Source organism: Centruroides vittatus, unplaced genomic scaffold (assembly GCF_030686945.1).
Source record: "Centruroides vittatus isolate TY-2023 unplaced genomic scaffold, ASM3068694v2 contig_630, whole genome shotgun sequence".
NCBI lineage: Eukaryota > Metazoa > Arthropoda > Arachnida > Scorpiones > Buthidae > Centruroides > Centruroides vittatus.
The window spans coordinates 2,210,776-2,237,925 of NW_027122387.1; the positions used below are offsets into that span (position 1 = coordinate 2,210,776).

General features: G+C 31.1%; 2 protein-coding genes across 2 annotated transcripts; both read left to right on the forward strand.

The window, feature by feature from the left end:
- Positions 1 to 1,365: 1,365 nt before the first annotated feature.
- Positions 1,366 to 9,998, forward strand: LOC136979687 (degenerin-like protein asic-2). Its single transcript, XM_067275728.1, has 14 exons — positions 1,366 to 1,434; positions 2,111 to 2,240; positions 3,334 to 3,645; positions 3,780 to 3,900; positions 7,024 to 7,118; positions 7,178 to 7,302; positions 7,373 to 7,551; positions 7,613 to 7,708; positions 7,836 to 7,938; positions 8,819 to 8,885; positions 9,303 to 9,363; positions 9,459 to 9,499; positions 9,577 to 9,652; positions 9,725 to 9,998. Exons 3-14 carry the CDS (start codon positions 3,341 to 3,343, stop codon positions 9,905 to 9,907), a joined length of 1,452 nt encoding a protein of 483 aa, XP_067131829.1. The 5' UTR covers positions 1,366 to 1,434; positions 2,111 to 2,240; positions 3,334 to 3,340; the 3' UTR covers positions 9,908 to 9,998.
- A 3,602-nt stretch (positions 9,999 to 13,600) lies between these two features.
- LOC136979686 (degenerin-like protein asic-2) lies at positions 13,601 to 25,091 on the forward strand. Its single transcript, XM_067275727.1, has 13 exons — positions 13,601 to 13,730; positions 14,557 to 14,863; positions 15,142 to 15,262; positions 18,595 to 18,689; positions 18,754 to 18,878; positions 18,947 to 19,125; positions 19,208 to 19,303; positions 19,386 to 19,488; positions 23,780 to 23,846; positions 24,108 to 24,168; positions 24,288 to 24,328; positions 24,400 to 24,475; positions 24,766 to 25,091. Exons 2-13 carry the CDS (start codon positions 14,559 to 14,561, stop codon positions 24,946 to 24,948), a joined length of 1,452 nt encoding a protein of 483 aa, XP_067131828.1. The 5' UTR covers positions 13,601 to 13,730; positions 14,557 to 14,558; the 3' UTR covers positions 24,949 to 25,091.
- Positions 25,092 to 27,150: the final 2,059 nt, after the last annotated feature.

The window sequence follows — 27,150 nt, forward strand, 5'->3', positions numbered from 1 at the left end:
CATTAACTCGTAGCTCAATTGCAATTTATATATATATATATATATTCATAGTCAAAAACCAAGGAAACACCGCAGTCCATTTCTGCAAAACACCGTTACTTACAGCGAAGAAAAATGTACAAAGCCGCAAATGTTCAATTATTTGTAGTCGAGCAGCGTGCATCGGCGGGGAATCGAACCCGAATCACTCGCGCGGAAAACCAGTATTTTTCCGTTGAACTACCATCTTAATGATGTTTGAATAAACTAACAAGTGCAGATATATTTAATTATGCGATTATTATTTTTTTATTGTATTGCGCGTTTTAATTTGTTTATTTATTTGTACAGCATTCTTAGCTTTCGCTATGAAATTCTAGATATATCAAACACGAATACAGGGTGAGGCATAATGGAGTCCCATATTTACGAGGTAAATTTAGAAAAAGAACGGTACAAGAATATGGAAATAACTTTTTATTTATTCAGAGTACAAGTAATAAGGTTTTTTTGGTTAGGTTTAAAAATGATGTCCAATTGTTGGCCTTTACTGGCGATGCAAATTTGGAAGCCGTTCCTTGACGTTTTTTTTCGACTCTCACCAGCATATATCTGGCGATTTCCTCATTGAGTTCTTGTAGGGTTCGAGGACGATGTTTAAAAACCTCTGCCTTGAGATACTCCCCATAAGAAAAAGTTACGGGTCAAGGGGAGCGAGGGGCCATTCCACGGCTTCTCGTAAAGAGATTAGTCGGCAGGAGGACATTTCTGTCAAAATTGCGCGAGAACGACAGTTCGTATGGGCTGTGGCTCCATCCTGTTGAAAACAAAAGCCACTCGTATCGTAATCTTTCATTTTGAAGCGAAAAAATTCTCCAGCATGTCGCAGTATCGGTTGGAAGTCACAGTAACAGTGACGCCATCGTCTTCAAAAAAAGGCTCCACCATGCCTACACAGGACAAAGCACACCAAACGGTGACTTTCGGGCTGTGAAGAGGTCGTTGTGGAGTTCTCGGAGGTTTCCAACAGCCCAATAACGAAAATTCTGCTCGTTCGCTGTGCCAGACAGATGAAAATGCGCTTCGTCGCTACTCCACACAATACCGCTAGGAGACACAGCTGTAAAGGTTTAACGACATCGTTTTTAAAACCTAAACAAAGTAAACCTTATTACACGTACTTTGAATAAATAGAAAGATTTTTCCGTATTATTGTACAGTTTTGTTTTAAATTCACCTCTTAAATGTGGGATTCCATTATGCCCCACCCTGTACTATTTAATAATTCATCGTCGTCGATTAGAGAAGTAAAATGATTACATATATTATAGTAACGTTATCTGTAAGTTATATAATATTAAGAGTTTTAAATTTATGTTGTCAAGAGTGTCATCATATTCTATTTTTTGCTATGAATGACGATTATCTATGAACGATTTCAAGTCATATTTTTAGGTATTTAATACACTATACATTATAATTTCAGTTTTGTAGCAGTTGGTCTGTTAATACAATAAAGTCTCGTGTCACTTCACTTGGATCACATGAATCAAGGAGATATAAACTGTACTTAAACTAGGTTACAATGTGACTTATATTGTAATGAATTAATTAATGTACGAGGTCTAATATTTAATAAACAGATCTCCTTAATTTCTGTAGTTTTATTTCTGAACTATTTATAATATTTATATATTAATTAAACAATATATCTACTTTATCAATATGTAAACATTGACCGTTTAATACGAGTATATAAAGTAAATATCATAATGTCTATTATTGTAGAATAAAATAAACTAATAAAAAAAATTTGAAGGACAGGAATTCATTGCTCATTTAATAATAGTAATTACTAATTAGTGCGTTAAAAGAAAGAAGGCAATTAGTATTTTAAATAGGTATGAAAACAAAGAAGTAGAAGACTTATAACGGCGAGACGAACTGATTAAAAGTCACTTGTGTAACTTTTATAGCTAATTTGCATTACACACAATCTAAAAACATTTAATTTATGTTTTGAATTCTTTTTAGAAAACTTTTGTATATAAATATTTAAGGAATCAGTTTTAACGTACTTAAAATTCGAGAAAACTTTACTGCCTTAAAAAATCATTACGTAATTTTACAGTGCAGATGGGAGGTTAGAAATGTTTTCTCCCCATTCAGTGAAGTGGAACTTTCCAAAGTGGCAGGCAACTATGAGCTGTGTTTTTATTCGTTTTTGATTTCATACCGAGATGACAGAGGAATTTTTATAGGTAAGATTTTTATGATATCATTAACAATAATTTTACGTTAAGCGAATTATTATTTACAATTGTCTGAACTTGTATGGTCATTTTATTTATCACTTTAAATCATTTATAACTTCTAGTTACTCGAGCAGTCATCCATATATTTGTCTTTGTAATTGCTCTAATAAAATGCGTAATATCTTTAATTTATTGTATTAATAAATCCTGTAATGAGGATAAATGTTAAAATTATTTTAATTGCGATAAACAATTAGAATAAATAAAATAGGAAAAATAATATCTAATATTTTATGAGTTTTTTATACTTTGGACCTGGGATTTTTAGTTATTTAATCCTGTTATGTAAATATTAGCAAACTCGATAACTCTGTAACCTATATATTTACTTTTTTATATCATTAAAATATTTGTAATTCTTTAACTGTTTTCATTTTTAATATTTCCATATAAAGTTTTTGATTCTGAAATAATTTATAGGAAGTTGTAGTTTATGTAATTAATTTTAATTTTTATTGATTAAAGTTTAACAATTTAATTATTTTTTTGTAAATGTAGATAAATTAGAATATATTCATGGCGTTTAAAGATATCTTTAGAATTGTAATAGATGATTTCCTGTATACATGTTAATTTTATTGTTATTTTTTAAAATACTTATAATTGTGTTTCAGCTTGAAGCTGCAAAAGTTTTGTCTCATTTTCTAATATTATATTATTATTTGTACCATTTATACCGATCGTATTAACAAATACATCGATTTTATTCTTAAAACCTTTAAGATAGATGTAATTTTATCTTATATTCTTAAAATTTCTGATTTATTATTTAATATATAACGTGTGTTAGATGTAATAAGACAATGTTTCAAGCGCTGTAGAGCACTTAAAACATAGCTTAATGCACTGTTAAACCATCTGTTCCCATATAAACAAACAATAACTTGCTATCGCAATAAAAGTAATGACAGCGCTTCAACCATTCTTCTGTTACTGCTGATGCACCCTGCATATAATAGGCCTATATTGAGCCATTTGTATTTCAATTACGAATAAATAACTTAAATTCTAAAACATAACATTTTGTATTTTATAATAGGAAGTATATGATGGATAATAATACGAATAAAACAAGAAATAAATCTACCTGTAAAGAAAAGGGTATTTACTTCCTGAAGTTGTTGGAAGACGTACAGTTAACTGGAATACCTCAAATAGTCACAGCGACTGATAAACGAAGGAAAGTTTTCAAAATAATCATATTTTGTGCGTGTTTAGCTGGTTTCTTGTATCATCTTATATCATTTATCCTTCTTTATTTCACTTATCCTTCGACATTAGAAGTTCTAGTGACGTTTAAAGATACCGACGATCTTCCAAAACCAGTATTGACAATTTGTGATCTGAATGGGTAGGAACATCTTAATTATTCCTTAACATGTATTATAATATGCTTCTTCTTATATAGCTTTATTGTATTAAACACATAATAAGTTCTTAAGACTTACGTAAATAATTAATATAAACACTTACTTTAATTTGTAGAATACGTCGCACCTCATATTGTAATAACTTGCCGAAAGAATGTGAGAAACCAAAGAATATGAAAGTTTTATGTGAACGTTTCGAATATTTGTGTGAAGACAACGATACCGATAACTTAGTGGTAAGTCATTAAATAATACAGAAAATTTAGTTTAAAAATACATTAGTGTATATATTATTTTAATTGATTTATTAACATAGTTTTAAAACACGTTTCTACGTTTTTATACATCGATGTAATCACAAACTAGTTGAATTATTAATGTTTGCGTGACATTGACAACGCTTAGCTTCGTTAGTTTCCTTATAAACTTCACATAAATCATGAAATTATTTATTTCTTTTTATCAAAACAGAACTAAAATCGTAACAGTATTTATTATTACATTGATGAAATATAAACAATAATAATCGTTACGTGTTATTCATGAAAACAAATTTTTTATATAAAAAAAGTAAATTGTCACGTACTTTTTTTCCTAGAAAAAAATTTATCGTTTGAATGACCTTGTGTTTCATTGTATTCTTATCCAAATACACTACGTCTACATTAAGGTATAGGAAACAGCATTCTACATTATTCTTAATTACTGTGACCTAATTATGTATTACTATGTTTTAAAATGATTTAAAACAAAGTGTTTTCTATCTATAAACTGTTTAAAATGCTTAGATATGGCGATTTTAAAACTTATTTCTAAAACAACTTATTTATTTACTAGCAGGTAAGCCCGGTGAACAATCGCTTTATACCAGGGCAAAAAGTAGCGGCGGGCGCAAATCAGATTAAAAAAAGAAAAAATTAAATACTATGTCCTTCATTATAACACGCATTTTGTAACATATTTACTATAACATATTATATATTTATTATATAAGCAGAATTAGTGCGGTCTTTGATGCTGCATTTCGTTTGCTAATTTCTCACGGTTGGAGTGTAAGGTGATAATCCCAATGGTAAACAATCTTCAAGGTTGGCATTTGTAAATTGAATGTTTATTTTTCCCTGGAGATTCAGGTTTAAACTGTTCAATTTTTCACATATGTCTGTTAAAAAAGCCATGTCCGTCAGCCATTGTAGGTTATCTAATTATTCAAACGTTTGCCCTTCTGAAATAAGGAATTTTTAAAAATCTCTTCCAAAAGATCAAAAAATCGGCCAAGTACTTCGCCTTTACTTAACCATCTTATATCTGTATGTAAGACAAGGTTAGCTTGGGAAGATTCGTCCTTTTCTACAAGGGACGAATATTATCCTTTATCACACAACTATCTGTGTGATAAAGGATTTGCTCGAAATATTATAAATACCTTCACCCCTTGTTCGCTCTTGCATTGATAGAAACTTTCATACTTCTTTCACACTAAAATCACTGAATACCATTCTAATCATTACTGCCAATTGCGCTGTATCTGATATATCCGTTGACTTATCTAATTGTAATGAGAAATACTCGCATTCTTCCAAATCATTTGTTAAATGACTGTAAATCTGTCGAAATCGCCTGGATTCTTCTTGTATTTGAATTGTTTGATAACGGCAAATGTGCGCCCGCGGGCACAAGGTTGGAAACCCTGCTTTACATAATTAAACTGAATAAATCAACACCAAATAAGTGACAGGTTACTCTATATATAACATCAACAATCGAATAATAACAAAAGAAAGATTTTTTGACATTTTGTAACATATTTACTATATAAGCAGAATTAGTGCGATTTTTGATACTGCATTTCGTTTGCTAATTTCTCACGGTTGGAGTGTAAGGTGATAATCCCAATGGTAAATAATCTTCAAGGTTGGCATTTGTAAATTGAGGTCTGATTTTTGATTTTATAATATTCATGGCGGAAAATAAAGATTCGCACAAATATTTGGAACTATAAAAACAAGATTTGATTGCACTTGTATTGTTTGATAACGGTAAATCTTGTATTGCTGAAATAATTTCTCGCTTATTAGAAAATCCTTCAAATAACGAGAAATGTTCCTTAATTAATTCACTTTCTAAAAATGGTATTTTTAATTTTGCCAACACACGAGGAATTTTAAAGGAAGCAATAGTAGCATTTATATATTTACTTACGTGGCTGGTAAAAAATGCTTGCTGGATAGATAATCCCGATTTTAGTTGATTCAATTTTCTTTTTCTTAACTCGGAGTTAGGCGGATAACTAACCTCAAAACAACTGTGATTGGTTTTGTAATGACGTTCGACGTTGTGTTTTTTTGCCACTGACACAACACTGTTGCGTATTAAGCAAATACTTGGAATACTCATTTTGGGGTGAAAAAAACCACGACACAACGATAACATGTGATGACAACGGTACGAGTTTACAACGACAGCGGGCGGTGACAATTAATACTATACGAGTAATATAATATAGAAGTGATTACAATAGATGTATTCATCAAGAAAAGGTCTATTATAATTTCCTATTTATTTCTGAAATAATTGGTCGGGAGAGAGTTTTTTCCCCACTTTGTATTGGTCGGTAACAAAAGTCGTAATGTAGATCTGTGTTGTTTCTCACAGGTCTACAGCTTTTATCTATTGAACAACAATCAAGAATGATTAAATGTAATCATATTTCACGTTTTATTCGCAATAACCGAATGCAGATACAGCGAAAACCTCGTGGAGCATTGAATTCTGCTTTTATTTCTTCATCTTCGCGGATCATGAGTTTGGGATTTTTTCTGCCATGGACGATACGTATCCTTCATCATTCCGAATGAAGTATCAAGTTCAGCAGAAACATAAGGATTAAGTTACGTTTGCATACACGCAAAGAACTGTTTTAAGTAATTCGATTCAATTTTCACGAGAATCCTCACTAAATTGATTCGTTACGAATCTAGTACATTTTAAAAATAGACCAATCGGAAGCGCAGTATACGTAATATGTAGTGTTGGTCGATTCGATCAACATACGTCTAATCCTATAGCCCAAAGCTCTAACCTGGAAGGAGAGAGAAATCGCGCAACACTTTCAAATAAACAGAAAAAGTTGCCATCGCAGATTACTGATATTTCCTTGTAAATTTAATAATGTTGGGGGCATTTTTCATCCAAAAAATAGAATAAAAACAAATTAAGGTACATTACAAATTTAAAAGAATCCATGTCAAGAAGCATTGTAACTTAACTGTAATTATCTCTTAGCATAGCCTAACTAGTCGTAAATGCGATTTCTGATATTTCGAAGAAGATTTATTAATTTCGTGTCATTCACATAGTTTCCAACATATGATAATTTACGTGCTGCAGAATTTTTTCGTCAAAGTGTGGATATATTTGGACCTACAGCAGAAGATATGTTAGAGGATTACAGGTTAGTTTATTCACTGTTATTTCTCTTAATTCCCAATAATTTTCCTTCCATACTTGCAGCGATATAGCAACTCCGATATTTTATACAAATACGTATGGAATGTTGAGAAAATGCTATTCTCTCGATTTAGCAGAACTTCATTTTCTTCATGCATTAGCTTATTATGATAAATTTTCATTGTTTCGTAAGTATTAATACATTTTCCAGTAATAGTATATTTCTATTATTTTTAATATATTTTCATTTTGCTTCAGTAACGACTGGAGAAGTTATTGGTAATATATATCTAACATTCAGTCCTAAAGAATCGAGTAATCCTGCCGCTGCTATAGGAGCAAAAGTGTCCGTGCATAACAAGGATCAACTAGTTAATCCTTTTGTTGATGGATTTCTTGTGAAACCAGGGAGAGCTTATAACCTTCAATTGAAGGCTGTAAGTATATTTTGTATTTATAATTTCTATTTCTTATTTAAATTATATAATTATTTTGCAGATAGAAGAAAACCTTCTAGACTCTCCGTACGGTACAAATTGTACAAGATATGAGCAGTTAATAGATAGAGGTATCAACGGTTCATATAGTCGTGATGTATGTAATATCTTTTATTTTGATTTATAATTATATACACTATAAATTGCTCAGTAAATATTCTGCTTTCGTCCAATTTTAAAAGTAAGATACGCTTTAGAAACAATTAGTTTCCTTTTTATTGCAGTTTTGTATAATTGAATGTAAAAAAGAATTGTGGTTAAAGAATTGTAACTGCGTGTCTGGAGAATATAATTTAGATTTTACAGATAATTTCTGCTTTAAATTTGGTAAGTTGTGAGATATTAATTATCATTTAATATATGAATTTTCTTATTAAGCATGTGTTGAGAGTTTGCGTATTCTTCGAAATTTAAGACGATAAAAGAAAAACAAACATAATCCTGAATTCGATTTCATGACGAATTGAAATGGTGTTGATGATAACATGTAAAATTTGATACAAGCAAGCTGCTACTGAACTAAAAGAATTAACTCTTTACGGCGTAGCTCAACATTATGTTCTGCGGTTGAAAACCAATAGAATAATTAATTGACTCGGGGTAAACAGAATTGTCAATGTCACGAATCTACCTGTTTTCATCAAATAACTAAGAAATGAATTTAGATAAATTGAAGTTATTGTAGAATTTGACTTTGTTATGCTGCTGTTATAATGGATCTTCTATGGGTGGCATGAGATAAGGAATGATGTCCTAACAGTGGCGCATCCAAAAGTTAAGAATATTTGATAAAAATCATTTATTAAATATGTGGACGACGATTGTATTGGGTCCTATAACCCATATCCGCAGTCAATGTTTTTGGGGAGGGCTTAAGCCTCCGTAGCTCTCCCCTCGAATCTACCATTGATGCCACTACTATGAAAGCTCATCAAAAGATCAAATGAGTCTAGCCCTTTCAGAATGTCTAATAAAATGCAGCTCCCTGCCAAAGTACCATTCTGTTGATATGCCAATTTCTAAATCCTTCTAGTTTTTCCAATTAAAATTTTCATTACTGTTTCACTTTTTATTACGTTCAAATCTTATTTTGGTTATTTTCAATGAGAAGTTATTCATCAAATCTATTATTTTTGCTTTCGTGAAATGTTTCAGTTTATTTCATTAGGCATATATTCATTTTTATTAACTTTTTCTTTAATTTTAGAGGAGTATCAGTGCATCAATGATGTAGACGAAGATGAATGCTACGATAAATGCAAGAAAAGTTGTAAGTGAGTGTTTGTTTTTGAACCTAACTTTTCTGGTACCTGTTTGGACTGGAAAATAGGGGAAGATACCTGCATCTATTCATTCTTGACTCGAATGAGCTTTCTTCCTGCAAGACAGTACGAATTATACAGAACCTTTTTCGAAGATAAATTAAATAATTTATATCAGGAAAATCTAAATCTCTACTTCTTAGATGTAGTGTTTTCAACTGCTCCTGTTAATTTCATTTGCTTTTCTAATTTATTTTCTCGCTATAGTAAACGTTCTTCAGGTAACGTAATTGTACACAAATGTCATATCATTTAATAAACTCATTATTAAGATGTATTCTTTTTTCTGATTACGGGACGTTAGGATTTCATCTTGCCACATACTTTCAATTTTACAGTAATTAAATTTCTATATATTGTATTTTACAGACTTAGATATTTTGAATACGAAACGGATCAGATGGAAATAGACCCATCTCAAAATGAAAATGTAAGTCTTAAATATTGTTTCGTTAAATCGTAGTTTTATTGTATTTTATTTATTTTTTAATTAAACTGTGTGAATATTTAATATGTATTTTCAAGTTTACGTGGGATGAAAATGACGATTGGTGGAATAACGAAAGGTATTTGATCTATTTTTATTTATATCTGCTTTTAATTGATTTAAAAAAATTCTTCTCCGCTTCTTACTATACATAAGAATATGGTATTCAACGATAAGCGTTTACTACAAAAGGCCCGAAATTCTAATTTATAAATATAAACCGCAGTACGAGGTATGTCCAATAAAATAATATTTTATATATCTATTTTAAAAATAGACTAAACAAGTTATTTTTCTCTTTCAGTTGATTGAATTTTTCAGTTATGTCGGCGGTTACATAGGCATTTGGTTGGGAATATCCCTGATTGCCGTGTTCGATTTTCTGGAAATGCTATTCGTTTTCTGTTGTTGTGTAATCAAAGGGAAAATTCCTATTAAGAGAGAGAAAAAATCGAATGTTCTGTTACAAAATGATACAAACGTATAGCAGCTTTTTATAAGCATCTAATACGAAACTTTAAAAAACTCAATAATATAAATTTGTAAATACTTAACCGGTACAAATATCAACGTTTATTTTTACATATAAAAACAGCTTTACCGAAAATTTTACAGTATTATTATTATATAAACAAAAAATTATATATTTAATATTAAACAAAAATAGCTACTGGAAAATAACTATTAAAAACAAAAAACCTTGATAATTCCAGCAAAAAATATTTAATAATAATAACGTTTTCGACTGTTTTAAACAGCCATCATCAGTTAAAACGAACTTAAACAAAAGAATGCAGAAAAAAGAACTCAAGCAATACAAATATTTAAAAAATTCAAAAAAATTCCAAAGCAAAAACGCCGTCGTATATTAGAAACTAACAAACAGCGCATGCGCTAAATATCGTAGTAAGAATAAAAATAAAATAAAATAACAAAAAATACTGCCGCAAAAATATTTCTATTACAAGAAAGAACGTTATGTATTTCGGTAAAACGACTTCCATGCCGTGGATAAACCGTCTGCGTCTCTGTGGTTAATGCAACCCGTGTTAACGTGGGCTTTGTAGATTTCAAGCTTTTCTAGATGTTTCAGCATTTGTTTGTTGGTCGTGGCCCTAATAATAGACGCTTTGTCCCAATGAACGTCGACCTCCTGATGCTTAGCGAAAGCTGCTAGCACAGTAGTATCCAAGCTCTTATTGATGGAGTATCTATGCTCCTTAAGCCTCTGCTTTAAATGTCTCATAGTTGCACCGACGTATACCAGATCTGTATTAAATCGACGATCCTTTAAAGGTATAGAATATACCCCTGTCTTAAAACTCTGGTTCTCTTTTTTCTTGTCGTTTCTCAACAGTCGATATATTGTAGGATTACGCCGATACAACAGGCTTATGTTGTTATTTCTGGCTACTTTCTTAACCATCGTGTGCAAGAAAGGAAAATAATTGAGAATCACTTTTCTCCCTTGATTCATAGGAGGAAGCTGCCGATTTTTAGTCCTCTGAAACCTGTCGATAAGTCCATCAATCTCCTTACTCCGATACCCATGTTGTAATGCTGTAGCACGAATGTAACTTAGTTCCTTATAGGTGTCAATAACACTGGTGCAATGTTAGCACTGGTGGTCAATAACACTGGTAACATTACAACATGGGTATCGGAGTAAGGAGATTGATGGACTTATCGACAGGTTTCAGAGGACTAAAAATCGGCAGCTTCCTCCTATGAATCAAGGGAGAAAAGTGATTCTCAATTATTTTCCTTTCTTGCACACGATGGTTAAGAAAGTAGCCAGAAATAACAACATAAGCCTGTTGTATCGGCGTAATCCTACAATATATCGACTGTTGAGAAACGACAAGAAAAAAGAGAACCAGAGTTTTAAGACAGGGGTATATTCTATACCTTTAAAGGATCGTCGATTTAATACAGATCTGGTATACGTCGGTGCAACTATGAGACATTTAAAGCAGAGGCTTAAGGAGCATAGATACTCCATCAATAAGAGCTTGGATACTACTGTGCTAGCAGCTTTCGCTAAGCATCAGGAGGTCGACGTTCATTGGGACAAAGCGTCTATTATTAGGGCCACGACCAACAAACAAATGCTGAAACATCTAGAAAAGCTTGAAATCTACAAAGCCCACGTTAACACGGGTTGCATTAACCACAGAGACGCAGACGGTTTATCCACGGCATGGAAGTCGTTTTACCGAAATACATAACGTTCTTTCTTGTAATAGAAATATTTTTGCGGCAGTATTTTTTGTTATTTTTATTTTTATTCTTACTACGATATTTAGCGCATGCGCTGTTTGTTAGTTTCTAATATACGACGGCGTTTTTGCTTTGGAATTTTTTTGAATTTTTAAATATTTGTATTGCTTGAGTTCTTTTTTCTGCATTCTTTTGTTTAAGTTCGTTTTAACTGATGATGGCTGTTTAAAACAGTCGAAAACGTTATTATTATTAAATATTTTTTGCTGGAATTATCAAGGTTTTTTGTTTTTAATATTTAATATTATTATTATATATATTTAAACGTATAATAAGTTTTTTATTATTATAATATGCAGTATATTTCTATTCAAAGATAATTGTTTTATGAAGTATATAATTTAGATAATGTAAAATATAAGAATTGTATAATAAAATATTTTGATTAAAATTAAATTGTACAAAAGTAAATTACATTAAAATATTTATTTGTTGTTTTTTCTTTCGGTGGTTGCCGTCATTGCCACACTGCATTGCAAATGTCATTCTGTAATAAATTATATAATAATTCGGGGGAAAAGGTAGGCCTATACACGAAGTGGCTCAGAAATCATTTTATTTCAATTCAAATATTTCCCTCGTAAAAGGAATTAGATTGCTAACGGGAAAGTATGATGCACTGTTTTTGGGTAAGACACTACTGATTTATGGTGGAGAACGTATTTTTTAAATTAAATAAATTTACAATATGACTCGATTGCAGCCTAGCATTGTGACGATGACACAATAAAGAATTGATCGTTACTAATGGCCTACCCGTTAATATATGTGTGTTTTTTTTTTTTATTCAGATTTGTTATATATATATATATATATATATATATATAGCTAAATGTGTTGTAATACGTCTATTTAAGTTATAACACTTATAAATTTTGTGAGAATGATTTAAAAATTTATTGTATTAGAAGTATTAATTACTCTTTATTTTAAATATTTTTATTATTGCGAGTTTTAATTTTTTTAATTACTTAAATAAATTTATAATTCTGACGTATTTCCTTCTCCATTGTAAGTAATACAATAAAAAATACCTGTGGATATTTCAAACAAATCTACACTGTGCTTATTTGGTTTTTAATACGTTAAAATAATGACAGAGATTTTTAAAGTGCAATTCTATATTTTAATATTTACTTTCCATAGTTGACTTTTAGCATTTACCTTAAAGTGCACGGTTCATCTATTGCATTTTCTTGTACTCCGTATTATTTACCAGTATTTTCTTTTGTTGATTTTAATCTATTATTTTTTTTCATTGTTTTATGTATTAATTAGGGCATTTACTTATATTATTTTAGCTCAAATTATGATTTTTTTTCTAATTAAAATGGGCAGTTTAACGGACTTTATGAACAAATTAAATTCCAGATCCGAGTTATCACTGTAATAAGATTGCTAGTGCATAGTCTTAATTCGTGTTATATGTTACTAATTTATAAATAAATGGTATCTGTTCATCTTATTATATCCATTGTTTCTTGCCTGGGTTATTTAAAATGCAAATTTTTCTTGTAAATATGTACAAACGAGAACATTTGCCAAAAATAATACGAAAATTTGGTCTAAAAATATCCATGAGTTTTACAGCCTATTTAAAAATTATAAACCGTTAAACCTTCAATATATACACACACATGTATAGTATATTTGTGTGGTGTGTGTGTGTGTGTGTGTGTGTGTGTGTATGTACAGTATGTATACAGTATTAATTATATATATACTGTATCAATAATGGTGCCAATTATACTTTTTATATACACGTAGAATAATTTGGAAGTATTATTGATATTAAAGTATATATGTGTGGTTGATTTTTAAGAATAAATTACGCTCAGAAATCAGTTGGAAACGCCAGACATTTTGTTATTTTTAAACGCATTTCCGTATTTTATGATACAGATGGTGTTTTTGAAACGGTTTTCCCTTCGTTAAAATGGAATATTCCAAGTACAGACACAAGCATTAACTGACTTTTACGTTACATCCTTCGTAGAGAAAGTGTTTAGAAAAGCGTTTGAAATCGAAAGGTGAGTTCTTTGTTGTATTGTATATACACTATTGTGATGTTATCTGTCGTTCACGCCGTGTAATTATTGGCAGAACAGTATTTATTTATATATTAATACGTTTGTTTTAATTGGCAATGACTCATATATAGATGTTATTGATAATAGCAAGTATTGTAGACAGCTAAATGTTTTCGATGTTTTGTATCGTCTGGTAAAAAGCTTCATTTGCTAAGGAATTTTAATAAAAATTCTGTAAATAAATATAATCGTACAATTTTCATCGATGTTAATTATAGAAATAATTAATAGAAATAATATTTCAGCTTTTATACAAATTGTTTTTACTTCTTTACTAAAATTCAGATGAAGACATTTTTAGCCTGTGTTATAAATATTTGCAAAACTTTTCTTGATAACTATCCTCTCTGATTCTCTTCGTAAATTCTTAACTTATTTATTTTTAGTAAGTGTGTACTATAATTTTAAAAAACTTGCTAATTATTTTTAATTCTGTCTATTATTTCGGCTCAATTTCTCCCAAATCCCCGATTAACACCTCCCTTTTGTAAGTAAAAACATTATGAATAAATCTGAATATGATAAAATCAACAATGTTTTATATTCTTGAAGACAATATAGATGTACTGTACAGAATTATCTGTAAATATATTTTTCTATTGTACTACTTTCCCATTTGTTATATATAATATATATATATAAATGCGTGTGTTAATTACAATAATACGACAGTAAACATTATCAAATATTGTTATATATTTTACAATAAATGTTGATATATTATGTCAATATTAATATATAAAATATCTTACGTTTATATTTATAGAAATGGCGGATGATAGTGATAATAAAAGAAGAGATAAATCTTCTTGTAAAGAAAAGCGCATTTTCTTTATGAAAATGTTAGAAGATGTTTTGTTAACAGGAGTACCTCAAATAGTTACAGAATCGGACAGAAGAAGAAAAATCTTCAAAATCATCATATTTTTTGCCTGTTTATCTGGATTTTTATATCATCTCATATCTTATATTGTCCTTTACCTCGCTTATCCTACAACTTTAGACGTTTTGGTGGAATTTAAAGAAACTGAGCAGCTTCCAAAACCTGTTTTAACAATATGTGATCTTAACGGGTAAGAAATGTGCTTAATATAAATAATGAAGAAATGTTTCTTAGCCTTTTATCATTTCTGTGATTATATAATACTTATCCTGGTTAAGTTATATTTAACGTTATTTTTTAATCATTTTTCTCATACATAAAATCAAATCTTTGTTGCGTGTTAAATTATATATGCTATAGAGGTGATAGGCATTTTCTAAAGCATATCTATTCTTTACTATAGTAAATTTCATTTGAATATATAACATTAAACTAACGCTAATTTATTACAAAAATCTTTATTTTTAGACTGAGACGTATTCCTTTGTGTAAAGATTTTCCGGAGGAATGTGAGAAACCGAAAAACATGAAAGCTTTATGTGAACGTTTTGAGTATTTCTGTAAAGACGGTGACGTTGATAACTTAATGGTAAGCGATTAATTAAAACATGTTAAATGACTTCTCATTTAGTTTATTCGATATTATAGACCTATATTAAAAAACAAATGCCTAAATACTAACGTCGACATCCGTATAATACTACGTATCAACGGATGTCGACGTCGTACCTGCTTATTCTTGCCAGTTACGCTTCAGTAGATAGTAAAAATTGCTGTTATAATAATAAATTATTCGAAAGTAATATTTGATGCTATCTATGAATATAAAATATATTACTAAACTACATTGAATATACAGAAGAAAAGTTTTATGCCGAATATAGTTTGTTAGAGATTAATTATAAATTAAAACACATAAATTCCTTGTTGATATGACCTTGTAATTGAGTATGCTTATATACATCTACAACAAACTATAGGAGGTGACATTTTTACTTCGAATTAATAAATTTAAATGTTTATATACTTTATATACGTTTTGAAGCAGGTACAGACTTTTTATGAATCATTTTAATTCTATATTAATGAATTTTATTTGGTTGTAGTTTACAGTTGGATGTATTTCTAGCTCACAAAAATTTAACCTTAACGTTATTTAACAGTCTGTATTGAAGAATCATTACCAAACTTAATTTTGTCTTAATTAATGCCTCCCAAATAGCATTTATAATGTTTGCTATAATAAAAGTAAATTATTAAATATAATTTAATTAACTACAATGATAATATGAATAATTTATGAACGAGATTAGCGCATCTTTTAGATCATTATCAAAGTTAATTAGTGATATACTGCTTCAACTATAGAAGCGCAATATATTTTCGTAATTAATTGATCGCATTACGTAATTAGTTATGAATTTTAATTAATCATTTCAATTAAGCTTCTCTTAAGTAAACACTTATTTGATTAATATTGCAATTACAATAATAAATATTAAAATAGAGTCGGAATACAGATACTGTATTAGGCCTACTTTAATTTTTGAATGATCATAGATCGTTCGATCTTATGAAAGTGATTTTCTAGAATAATAAAAATGATCGATGTGCCAGAAGCATACATTTAGAATAAAGATAGACAATATTTCGTTACTATATGCTCCAAGCATACTAGCAGCATGTAGTCACTAAAGGTAGAGATTTTCCTGGAAATCACATTAGTATTCTCTCAACAGAAAGGATGACCTTCGTTCTATGAAGGGAATACTAATAACAAACAATATTCCAACAGTAATAAATTGTTACATATTTTATCAATAACTTTTGCTGCAATAAAATAATTTTCCAGTAATATTTTCGTAAAAAGAACGTATTCATTCTTGAACTTCTTCCAAAATAAGTCTAAGACCAAGCAAATCAGCATTTTTTTCTTCAAGTCAGCATTCAGATGCCAGAAATTATAATAAACAAACGAGTTATTAATCAGTAACAAATGTTCACGATATTTTTAATAATGTTTCTCTTTATAAAATGGAACATTCCTCTTTAAAATAGTAGTTATATATTTTTATTTTCAGTAACCTCATTAAAATCTTAAAAATTCACACAATAAAAAGCGTAACAATAGTAAAACACGTTACGTCTGGAAAAACATAAAACAAAGTTATGATGGGAAATAATTAAATTGTTCATATCATAAATCATTAAATGTCGTCTAACTGTCTCTGACACACGAGAGATGGTTTACATTCCGAAAACTTAGATAAAAAACAAAATAAAATGTTTAAAAGTGAAAGAAATTAATTATATATATAAGATATAAAGAATATTTATTGTGTCTTCAGTAGGATTGAATGATTTTCAGAGTTACTCTCTAACACCCTGCGTGAAACCTGGCCTCGCCTAATTCCACCCCTGTACTCTTGATAATAAATATAATAAATGAAAGTCTAATTCGTGACTAAACAAATATAAAAGTTTTTCCTGATTTTTTTCAAGCTAGAGTTAATTTAACACTTACCATAATTTTAGTCCGAATTTTTATAATTCCTATTTATTTGGCAATACTCGTCGTAACCCGACTACTTAAGCACTGCGACGTGGCTTCTACGTAAATAAAAGTTATTTAAAAAATTCAGCACAACGTAGTTGCGTAACTTTTCCGGCAACATTTAAAACTGCGTGTGGTGCCATCTGTTATATTTTGAACTATAATAAAATGGCAAAAAGTTGAATTTTGAGGATAGGAATGGGTTTTATAAAAAATTGTAAATGCTAATAACTAGTAAAATTGTGATTTATGACTGACCCTATTGGAGATACAAACGACCCTCATTATTTCCCCATCCCCTCGACCTTTAATCACCAAACTTTAATGGTATCAATACCCCTAATAAGCAAATCTCCTTGCCAAATTTCAGAAATTCTTGACAAAAAGTACAAGAGTTATTAAACCAAAAACAGGGTGAACAAATTGTGTCCCCCACACACATAACATCTATACATACAAAATATTTGGGGGTAATTTCTGTATTTCTGGACATTTTCAAGATTCCTCGAGTCCAAAAATGTAAAAATCTTCGGAGGAGGGTCATTTTTTTGACCGATCGCTACAATTTCCCTCTGTTATATATAACAGAGCCGGGAAGGTAGTTAAGATTAATGGAATTTGTTTGATTAAAAAAAAACGTTTGAATTATAAATAAATTCTGAAGTAAAATGTGAACTTTAAGATCGTTTTTTAAATCTTAATATTTACTTTAGAGATAATAAGTTTTATATTTCTTACTTTCGTAACATCTGCGGTTATAGTTAACTGTATATACATCTTAAAATGTGGTTTCTACTTGTTCCCTGTTGAATAATAAAGTAGAACAACCGCTTCGTCACGATTTAATTCATTCCTAGAAATTTTATTTTCTCTAAACTCAATGTCGTAAATTGATATCACGTTTCTGTAAATAATTATATTGTCTATATAATATCACATAGAAGTAGCGAATAGAAAAATAGGTATTTTATACAATTAGAATAGAAAATTTAGATTTCTACCAAGGGTTTATAGAGCGAGAGGTGGTAGACATCTCTTAGAATTTACTGTATAAGAAAATATATTTGGTTTTTGATATTTTAATACATTGATAATAATACTGAGTTTTCTTCGGTATCGTAAATAACATAAAAGTGTACAATAGTGACATTAATAATGGTGTTAAATTGTAATCAGTATTCAACCAACAGAGCATTATTCCCCCCAAAAAATGTATTTCGGTTAGTATTGTGTAATATTACGCTTGAAAGATAACTCAGAATATATAATCCTACTGTTAAATTAATTTTTAACACTAAACAATTTTTTATTTTAAAAAAATTATTGTATTTTTGTTACGTATTAATAACGACTTTTAATTTTAATAGTTTCCAACACACAACTTATCTGTGATTTCGGACTATGTACGTAGTATTGTGGACATCTACGGACCTACAGTTGACGATATTTTAAAAAGTTATAGGTTAGCCTCATAATTATTATTTTAATTAATGATTAATCAGTAAACTTTCCTTTCATAATTTCAGCAATCTAACGACTCCAGTCTTTTATACGAATACTTATCGAAAATTAAGGAAATGCTATTCTCTCGATTTAGATAAATTTGACGATTCCTACTACACTGTCGTTTATGATAAATTCAACACTTTTAGTAAGTATATGATGTAAACTATAAACCCAGCCCGTGTAAGAAATTCAAATAACATTTATTGTATTTAGTTTCGGAAGGAGAACTCGTTGGTACCATATTAGTAACGTTTAATCCTAAAGAAATATCAAATCCGAGTACTCCTGTAGGAGCAAAAGTATCTGTACATAATCGTGATCAACTGGTCAACCCGTTTCTTGACGGCTTTCAAATTAAACCAGGAAGAACCTATAACGTTAAATTGAAAGCTGTAAGTAAATAGATACTACCTTCTATATCAGTCATTTCAAATGGTATTTGATCATTTAATATAGCGCCCAAACTTATTCCAGGTACAGGAAAATCTATTGGATTCTCCCTACAATACAAATTGTACAGATTATGAAAAACAAAAAGACAAAGGTTTTAATGGTATCTATAGTCGTGATGTAAGCAATACTTACATTATCTTGTGTTTAAAATTGTTATAACTGTACTGTACATATGTAAAATAATTAGTTTCTTTCGTAGTTTTGCATAATTGAATGCAGAAAAGAATTGTGGCTAGAAAACTGCAATTGCGTGTTGGGAGAGTATAACTTTCCTTTCACTGGAAACTTCTGCGATGAGGAAGGTAAGTTGGTCGAGTTGTTAATACTTTCCCTCGGTGTTAAGACTCTCTTGACCTCATGAATTTATTCACTTTGATAGTTCTCCATCATTAATACTTGACTGTTTTGACTAAGTTTATAACGTGACCAAACATCGTAATAATCGTTGACGGGTAGCGATATTCGATCATCGATCTCTATCTGTCTAGAGGTGAACCTGGAGACCAGGTGGTGTTTTTCCCTTCGCGTGTTGTGAGATTTATAACATTTAATTCCTAAAAGCTTTTTTTCTTTATTCTAATTTGTTTCTCTAAATTAATCTTAAGTCGATATTACTGAAAATTTGGAAAGGGAGGGTCCCTAGGATCGGAAAAATAGGCGAAATTCCTTTACAACATTGGTTGATAGATAAACAATCTCGGTGTCACGTTTACATAGGGCATCTTCGAAATGTGGGTCTAAAGGGCGCCCTGTCTGATAGCTAATAGTTTTTACACAACCAGACAGAACAAATAAAGGATATAAGATAAACGTAGAGTTAGAAATTTTATTGTACAGTATTTTAAACTGATTAATTAAAGCGAATACATTATTAGCAAAAGGATTAAAACAGTGATTAAAACTAAAGTTGTACAGATAACGTAGTATAAATAACAACTCACAAATACATATATATATATATGTATTTGTGAGTATATATATATATATATACTAAAATATATATATATATATATATATATATATATATATATATATTTAGTAAATTCGCAAAATGATACTTAAATGTATTATTTTGTGAATTTTGTCAAAACACGTCTCCATGTGTGTGAATTCTGTGTCTGTCGCTGGTGTTAAAACGACGGATAAGAAACGGAAGCAAGCGAAGTTTTTTCTTTATATATTCGTAATATTTCTATATTATTAAAACTAATAGGTTTGGTTCGAGGTACTGCATTTTAGAAATACAATAGCATGTACGGTATTATACATACTGTAGCAGGTAAAAATAAAACGTTTTTGACATCGTTAGCAGAAATAGTTGGTCAATAATTTCTGATGCCTGCCTGTTTTCACCTGGACAATTTTTTGAAGGTAAGCAATAGCCGTAAATGCATCTTGAAATTCGAGGAAAATTCTTAACACTGAAATGTTCTTTTCCGCTTCTTTTGTGGTAATACCTTTAGATGAATCTATCTGCTCCTCTAGTTTGTCGTAGTCAGAAACTCCTCTCACATTTTCTATGATCTCCGTATTTGTCAACATTCCGCATGTTATCAGGGAATCGCCCACATCAAAATCTCTTCGAGTGAAATGCCTATACAGTGGTACCTTGGTACTCGAACATAATCCGTTCCAGAAAGAGGTTCGAGTACCAATATGTTCGGACTCCAAATCATTTTTTCCCATTACAAATAATGTAAAATGGATTAATGCGTTCCAATCCCCAGTTGATTCGCTAGTAACATAACAGATTAGAGTATAAATGATATTTAGTTTTTAGGCAAGCAGTAAATAACACATATATAACTCTCAATAAATAGTAAAAACATTAAAGAAGTCATTTTAACATACGAAAACTTACCTTTTTGATTGCGATATGATGGCGTAAGTGGATGGAGGTGTGAGGAGGAAGAGCGGGAGTTACTGCCGAGAAGGGACATTCATAAAAACCTTTCATAAAAACATCTGGTAATGGAACTTCGGGGTTTGCTTCCCTTTTCTGTCGCTTTTGGGCAGGTAAATCTTTAATTAAAAACTTATCCATTGTCCGTTGCTTCTGCCTTTTTTACAGAATTTTACGGAAATGAGACATGACATTTTCATTGAAAAGGTGTACAGCCCTATTGGCTACCATGGTATCAGGATGAGATTTTTCAACAAAAGCTTGCAAATCCCCCTCACTTAGCACAAATTTCTTTAATCACTGAACTTGGGATATCCTCCTTCCCTTCCTCCCCTCCCGAAGACATATCCTCAGCCAAAATCCTTTGTTGCTCATTTTGAAGGTGCTCCAACTCTTCTGTAGTAAGCTTGGTACTGTGGTCTTCCACGAGCTCTTCAATATTCTCATTGTCGACCTCCAAGCCTATGCTTTGTCCAATAGAAACAAAGGGCAGATATTTAACCCGAATATAGTCGAATTCTTCGACTAAATCCTCCTTAGGGGGTGAACAGGAGCATTATCTAATAGGAGAAAGCATTTTATTGGCAAGTTCTTTTCTTGCAAATATTTTTTCACACTTGGCGCAAAAACTTCATGCACCCACTCAACAAAAAATTGCCGAGTCACCCAGGCCTTTGAATTAGCACGCCACATAACAGGCAATTTACTCTTCATAATATTGTTCCTTTTGAACACCCTTGGGTTGTCGGAGTGATAAACCAACAATGGCTTAACCTTAAAATCTCCACTTGCGTTACCACACAGCAAAAGAGTAAGCCTATCTTTCATTGGTTTGTGCCCTGGTAGTGCTTTTTCTTCCTTTGTAATATAGGTTATAGTTCGGCATTTTCTTCCAAAATAGCCCAGTTTCGTCTGCATTGAACACCTGTTGAGGTGCATAACCTTCTTCCATCATAAGTTTACTAAACTCGGCGACAAATATTCTCAGCCCCTTCCTTGTCTGAACTAGCTCCCTCTCCATGCTTTACTACGTTATGTATTCCACTTCGGTTCTTAAAATTTTCAAATCACCCTCTACTAGCCTTGAATACAAAAGCACTCGTACTTGTACCAGGGGTTTTCTTCACTAAATCGTCATAGATTTCTAGCGCCTTTTATCTCTATTTCTAGCGAGATTTCTCATTTATAAAAATAAGTGGCAACTTCTCCACTTCAATTATCTGAGGCCTTTGCTTTGTCAACGTAGTCACTCCTTTTGCAACATTAGCTCTTTTTATTGTTTCTTTATTCATTAAAATAGTCGATATCGCCGACTTAGCCATAGAATATTGGACAGCAAGATCCGAAACACGCACTCCATTTTCGTGTTTAGCAATAATTTCTTTCTTCAGTTCGATTGTTGTTCTCACTGTTTTCCTTTTCACTTGACCACTTTCACTTTTATACTTCTTGGGACCCGTGTTTAAGGGATAATAAATCAAAAGAAAAGGATGCTAATCCAAAAAATATAGCACAGCGTAAGTTAATGTGCATGCGAAACAATGACTGTCTCGTAACTGACGCCCCGCCGCCCAGGCGTCGGCGTCGGCTTGGCAGGCTTTCCCGTTCGAGTACCAAAATTTTGTTCGGAAACAGGGGCATTTTTTTTTCGAAATTTTTGGTCGGGTACCGATTTGTTCGGGCTTCGAAACGTTCGAGTACCGAGGTATGACTGTATTAAGTCTATTCTTGACGATTATCCACTCCTCCGAATTTACTTCATTGGTTTCTATATCCTTCACCGTGTCAATTGTGTTTTGTTGTTTTTCCTCTTCTTCGTTGTTTCTTTGCTTTTAGAAAACTGTTCCCGATTGTCTTTTCTGTAACATTTTTTCGAGCGCTATGACGATAGACTGCTCTATGATGGTAGTTCAGCCACACGTCTAATGTTAAAGTGTCAAATTTGACCGTTAATATCTTCAAGACCAACGAACTGATTTGGATGAAATTTAAAATATTTAGTGTCCGTGATGAGGACCACGGAAGCGTCAAATTTTGAATAAATTCGTTGGATCGTTCTGGACTTACGTAATCCCAAACTCAGCATTTTTCTACTAGATTTACAACGAGAGAGACACTAGCGGCCTTGTACGTTGGCTTATACGAACATAAACACTGATTTTTTAATTTATATTACTTAATAAAACATTATAATTTACATATTAAGCTTTATTACATTGGTTGGCCGGGCATTTCCTGGTTATGAAAATGGCAATCGTGACATTTAAAATAACTATAAATATCGCTAACAGATTTTAAACTTATTAATTGTGATTTATTATGTAAGGCGGTTGTTTCTGCTATCATTTCACACGTGTACACGCAGCCCTATGAATAGATAATTTAAGAGGCGCTCTTACTCAGTTCCCACCTCCTTCAACCTTAATTTGTAAAGTTAAACATAATATAATACTCTTTATATATATAAATTATACACTATTGTATTATTGTATACGCACTTTTCCTCCCGTGAGCAACAAAAAAGCGCCTTTTCAACAAGCCTTTATTTAATGCAAATCGGTTCGTTGGTCTTGGAGATATTAACGGTTAAATTTGCGGCTACGTTGTTATCAATAAGAGTAAATATTTTATTATTATAATTCTCGACCCTATGTGAAGTAAATACGTTATGTTTCTTTATTTTACTTTAGAGGAATTCCAATGTATTTCAAATATAAACGTTGATGAATGTTATCAGAAATGCAGAAGAGGTTGTAAGTGAGTATCTTTTTGGAAATTTTCCTGAATCGCTGTATTAACTTTTTTTGTAAAAAAATATGCCCGCTTAAATGTAATTTATTTAGAAATCAGCCATGTATTCATTTAATTAATTGTTATTAACTAAACTGACCCACGATTTAGTGACTACAGAATAAAACAATTACTGTTATTATATTGCGTATTGAATATAATTAAATACGGATTAATTATATCAAAAGTTAAATTATGACCGAATTAAATTAATATATATATTTTCAGTTCTACTGTTTTCGAATATTTAATAGACGACACTTTAATAGAACAGTCACAATTAACAAACGTAAGTAAGAAATAAAATTCTTTGGTGTAAAACTTTAATTTATTAACTTTTTGTAAAAGATCTGGTGGGCTAAAAGCGTCGTTTATTATTAAATATTTTTAAGATTTAATTTTTTCCAGTTTAAATGGAACCAAAGCGACGATTGGTGGAACAATGACAGGTACTGTACGTTCTGTTATATTTATATGTATTTATAATTAGCAATTACTAATAGTATTTTGTTTAAATAAGAATATGGTATTCGACGATAAGTGTTTTCTACAAGAGACCCGAAATTCTGATTTATAAATATAAACCGCAATACGAGGTATGTTCAGTAGAATAATAACCAGTGATGGGTTTGAGTACTTCCATTCAACTCTATCTACAGGGATATGTAATAGAATAAATGCAAGTAAATTTCGTTGCATTTGGACAATCCGAGTGATTTTTGGCATTTGTGGAGACATTTAAAAAGTGTGTGGTTTAGTGATAACGTGTTGCATTTTGGCTGCTAAATACCTCTGTAAACAGCGCTGAATGGGGGAGTACTTTACCCGATATTTTATATATTTGTTAAATAATACATTAAATGAAATGTTTTTATTTGTCTTTCAGTTGATCGAATTTTTCAGTTATATTGGCGGTTACATTGGGATTTGGTTGGGAATATCTCTTATTGCAGTGTTCGATTTTCTAGAAATGCTATTCGTTTATTTCTGCTGTATAATCAGAGGGAAAATTCCTACTAATAAAGAAACAAACTCGAATATTCTGTTAGAAAGTAAACCGAGTGCTTAACTAAAGCGAGTTTACATGCAAGTATTTGAGGCGAAATAATTAATTTTATAAATTAATTTGTAAATACTAATTACACATGATTATAAACAAAATATATGTTGGAAAAAAATTTGTTTTTAATAAAAACAGTTTTTAATGTTGAATTTAACAAATCTTTTTAACTTTGTCCGTACTACGACATTAATTATCACGGCATGTCCATCGCGGAATCAGTCGGCCCACAATTGATGGAATGATGGAATAAACTCCTGCAGATACCAGATTATTGATTGATAATTTTGAAAGAATAAACTTTCCAGGAACATTTGTTTTGCCAGTATTGAATAGTGAGAGATATTAATAACGCGAGTAATATCGTTGGTACAGTACATAAACACATATTTACGGCTAAAACATCGAGAAATGAATAAGATGGATGAAAGACGAGACCCTGAATGGAAAGGTTTATAATAAGTGATTTTTTCTCATAAAATCACTTATTATAAACTTATAAACATTTTACTTACAATAATCACACGTGTAAAGAAAAGAAATTAATGCGATGGTTGCATTTGTTTTTCATTTCAAATTTTCTCCATACGTGGATTTACGTTAGAAACACACAAAAGCGATTTGTTTTCGAGTGATAAAAGACGATTTCCGTATTTAGTTTTTAGCGCAACCATAGACGAAAAACCCTTTTCACAGAGATAAGACGTGGCGAAAGGGATTAATATTTTCAATGCTTCTGTGACTAAATTTCCATATTCGTGTCGACGACGTATTTAAATCTTCAGGTGTAAATTGCAATTGTAGCGTTTCGATGAGCTGGTCGTGAATCTCAACCGGTAACTCAGCAGCGGCAACAACATTTTCACTAAACGGATTCAGTACCCATCTCTTGGAGAAATCATTTTTATCTTTCGAGAAATACTCCGTCGACTGAGCTTTTAGCTCGCGCAAATGCATCTTCACGCAATCCAAACTGTGGTGAACAATAGTGTCAGGTTTATTCAAATTTTTCTCAGTATAATCCCAACTGAGTAGGAACATATCCAAACTTTTGAGGGCGAATAATCCAGATATCAAGCTTCTTAATGTCTGTCATTAATAAAATGTTTTTATCACGTCCTTGTAAATTCACATTCGAGTCGTTTAAATGCGAAAATACATCAGCTAAGTAAGCCAACATCATCATACACTCATTATTCTATAAAAACAATAAGAATGGCGTTTGTTTATCCTGGAAAAATAATATTAATTCCAATACCCGGATTAACACTTTCCCTCGCGATAACCGCCTAACTTCTGTATGGAAAAGAAGAGATTCTTTTATTTTCGCCCATTTCATCGCGTAGTTTAGCAAACAGCCCGTTTTGTAATGGTCGGCTTTTAATAAAATTAACCAACTTTACAGCTTCGCAAAGAATTTGATCGAGATTTTCTGGCATATTTTTTGTGGCAAGAGCGTGTCTATGAAGAAAGCAGTGCGTCCATTCCGCCCTTGGTATCTCTTAATATTTTTATTAATCCACTGTTCTTTCCTGTTATCGCCTTTGCACCATCACTGCATACTGCAATACGGTTTGTCCAATCTATGTTAGTATAGTTTCTCGTAGACATTGTCCCGTTGCATGCCCCGGTACTGTTTTGCAAAACAACATATTTTCTTTCATTGATGTGTTCCTATCACAAAACATAAGAACTGAGACATCTGTTGATTCATCGAATTGAATACTAAAAAATTCACTCGAATTCCCTTGCCGAATTATCTGATCGCCAACATCGGCAGCTGTGTCATCGATTCGCCTCGATATTGTGTCGTTAGAAAGCGGAATGTTTTTCAATTTTTTTGCTTCTTCCACACCTATTAAAACACTGACCGTATCAATTGCAGCAGGCAATATGAGGTTTTCGGCCATTGTATGGGGTTTGGACATCTTAGCTACTCTTAATGCTGCGAGTTGAGATGCTTCGAGTACACTTTTATCAGTATGGCTTAACTTACAAATAGAAGTTTGTTGATTTCTCAAGGAATGTAATTTTCTTTCGAAAAATTCAAAGGGTTTGTTTTTATGAGCCGGATGTTTAGTTTCCGAGTGTCGAACTAATTTTGATGGCTTCGTGCTTTTGTCGGAGAGATTTCCTGACAGCTCATGATAGTTAATACTGTTAGCATTGCAGCTAATGTATTGTAATATTACTTGGATAGAAAAAGACATT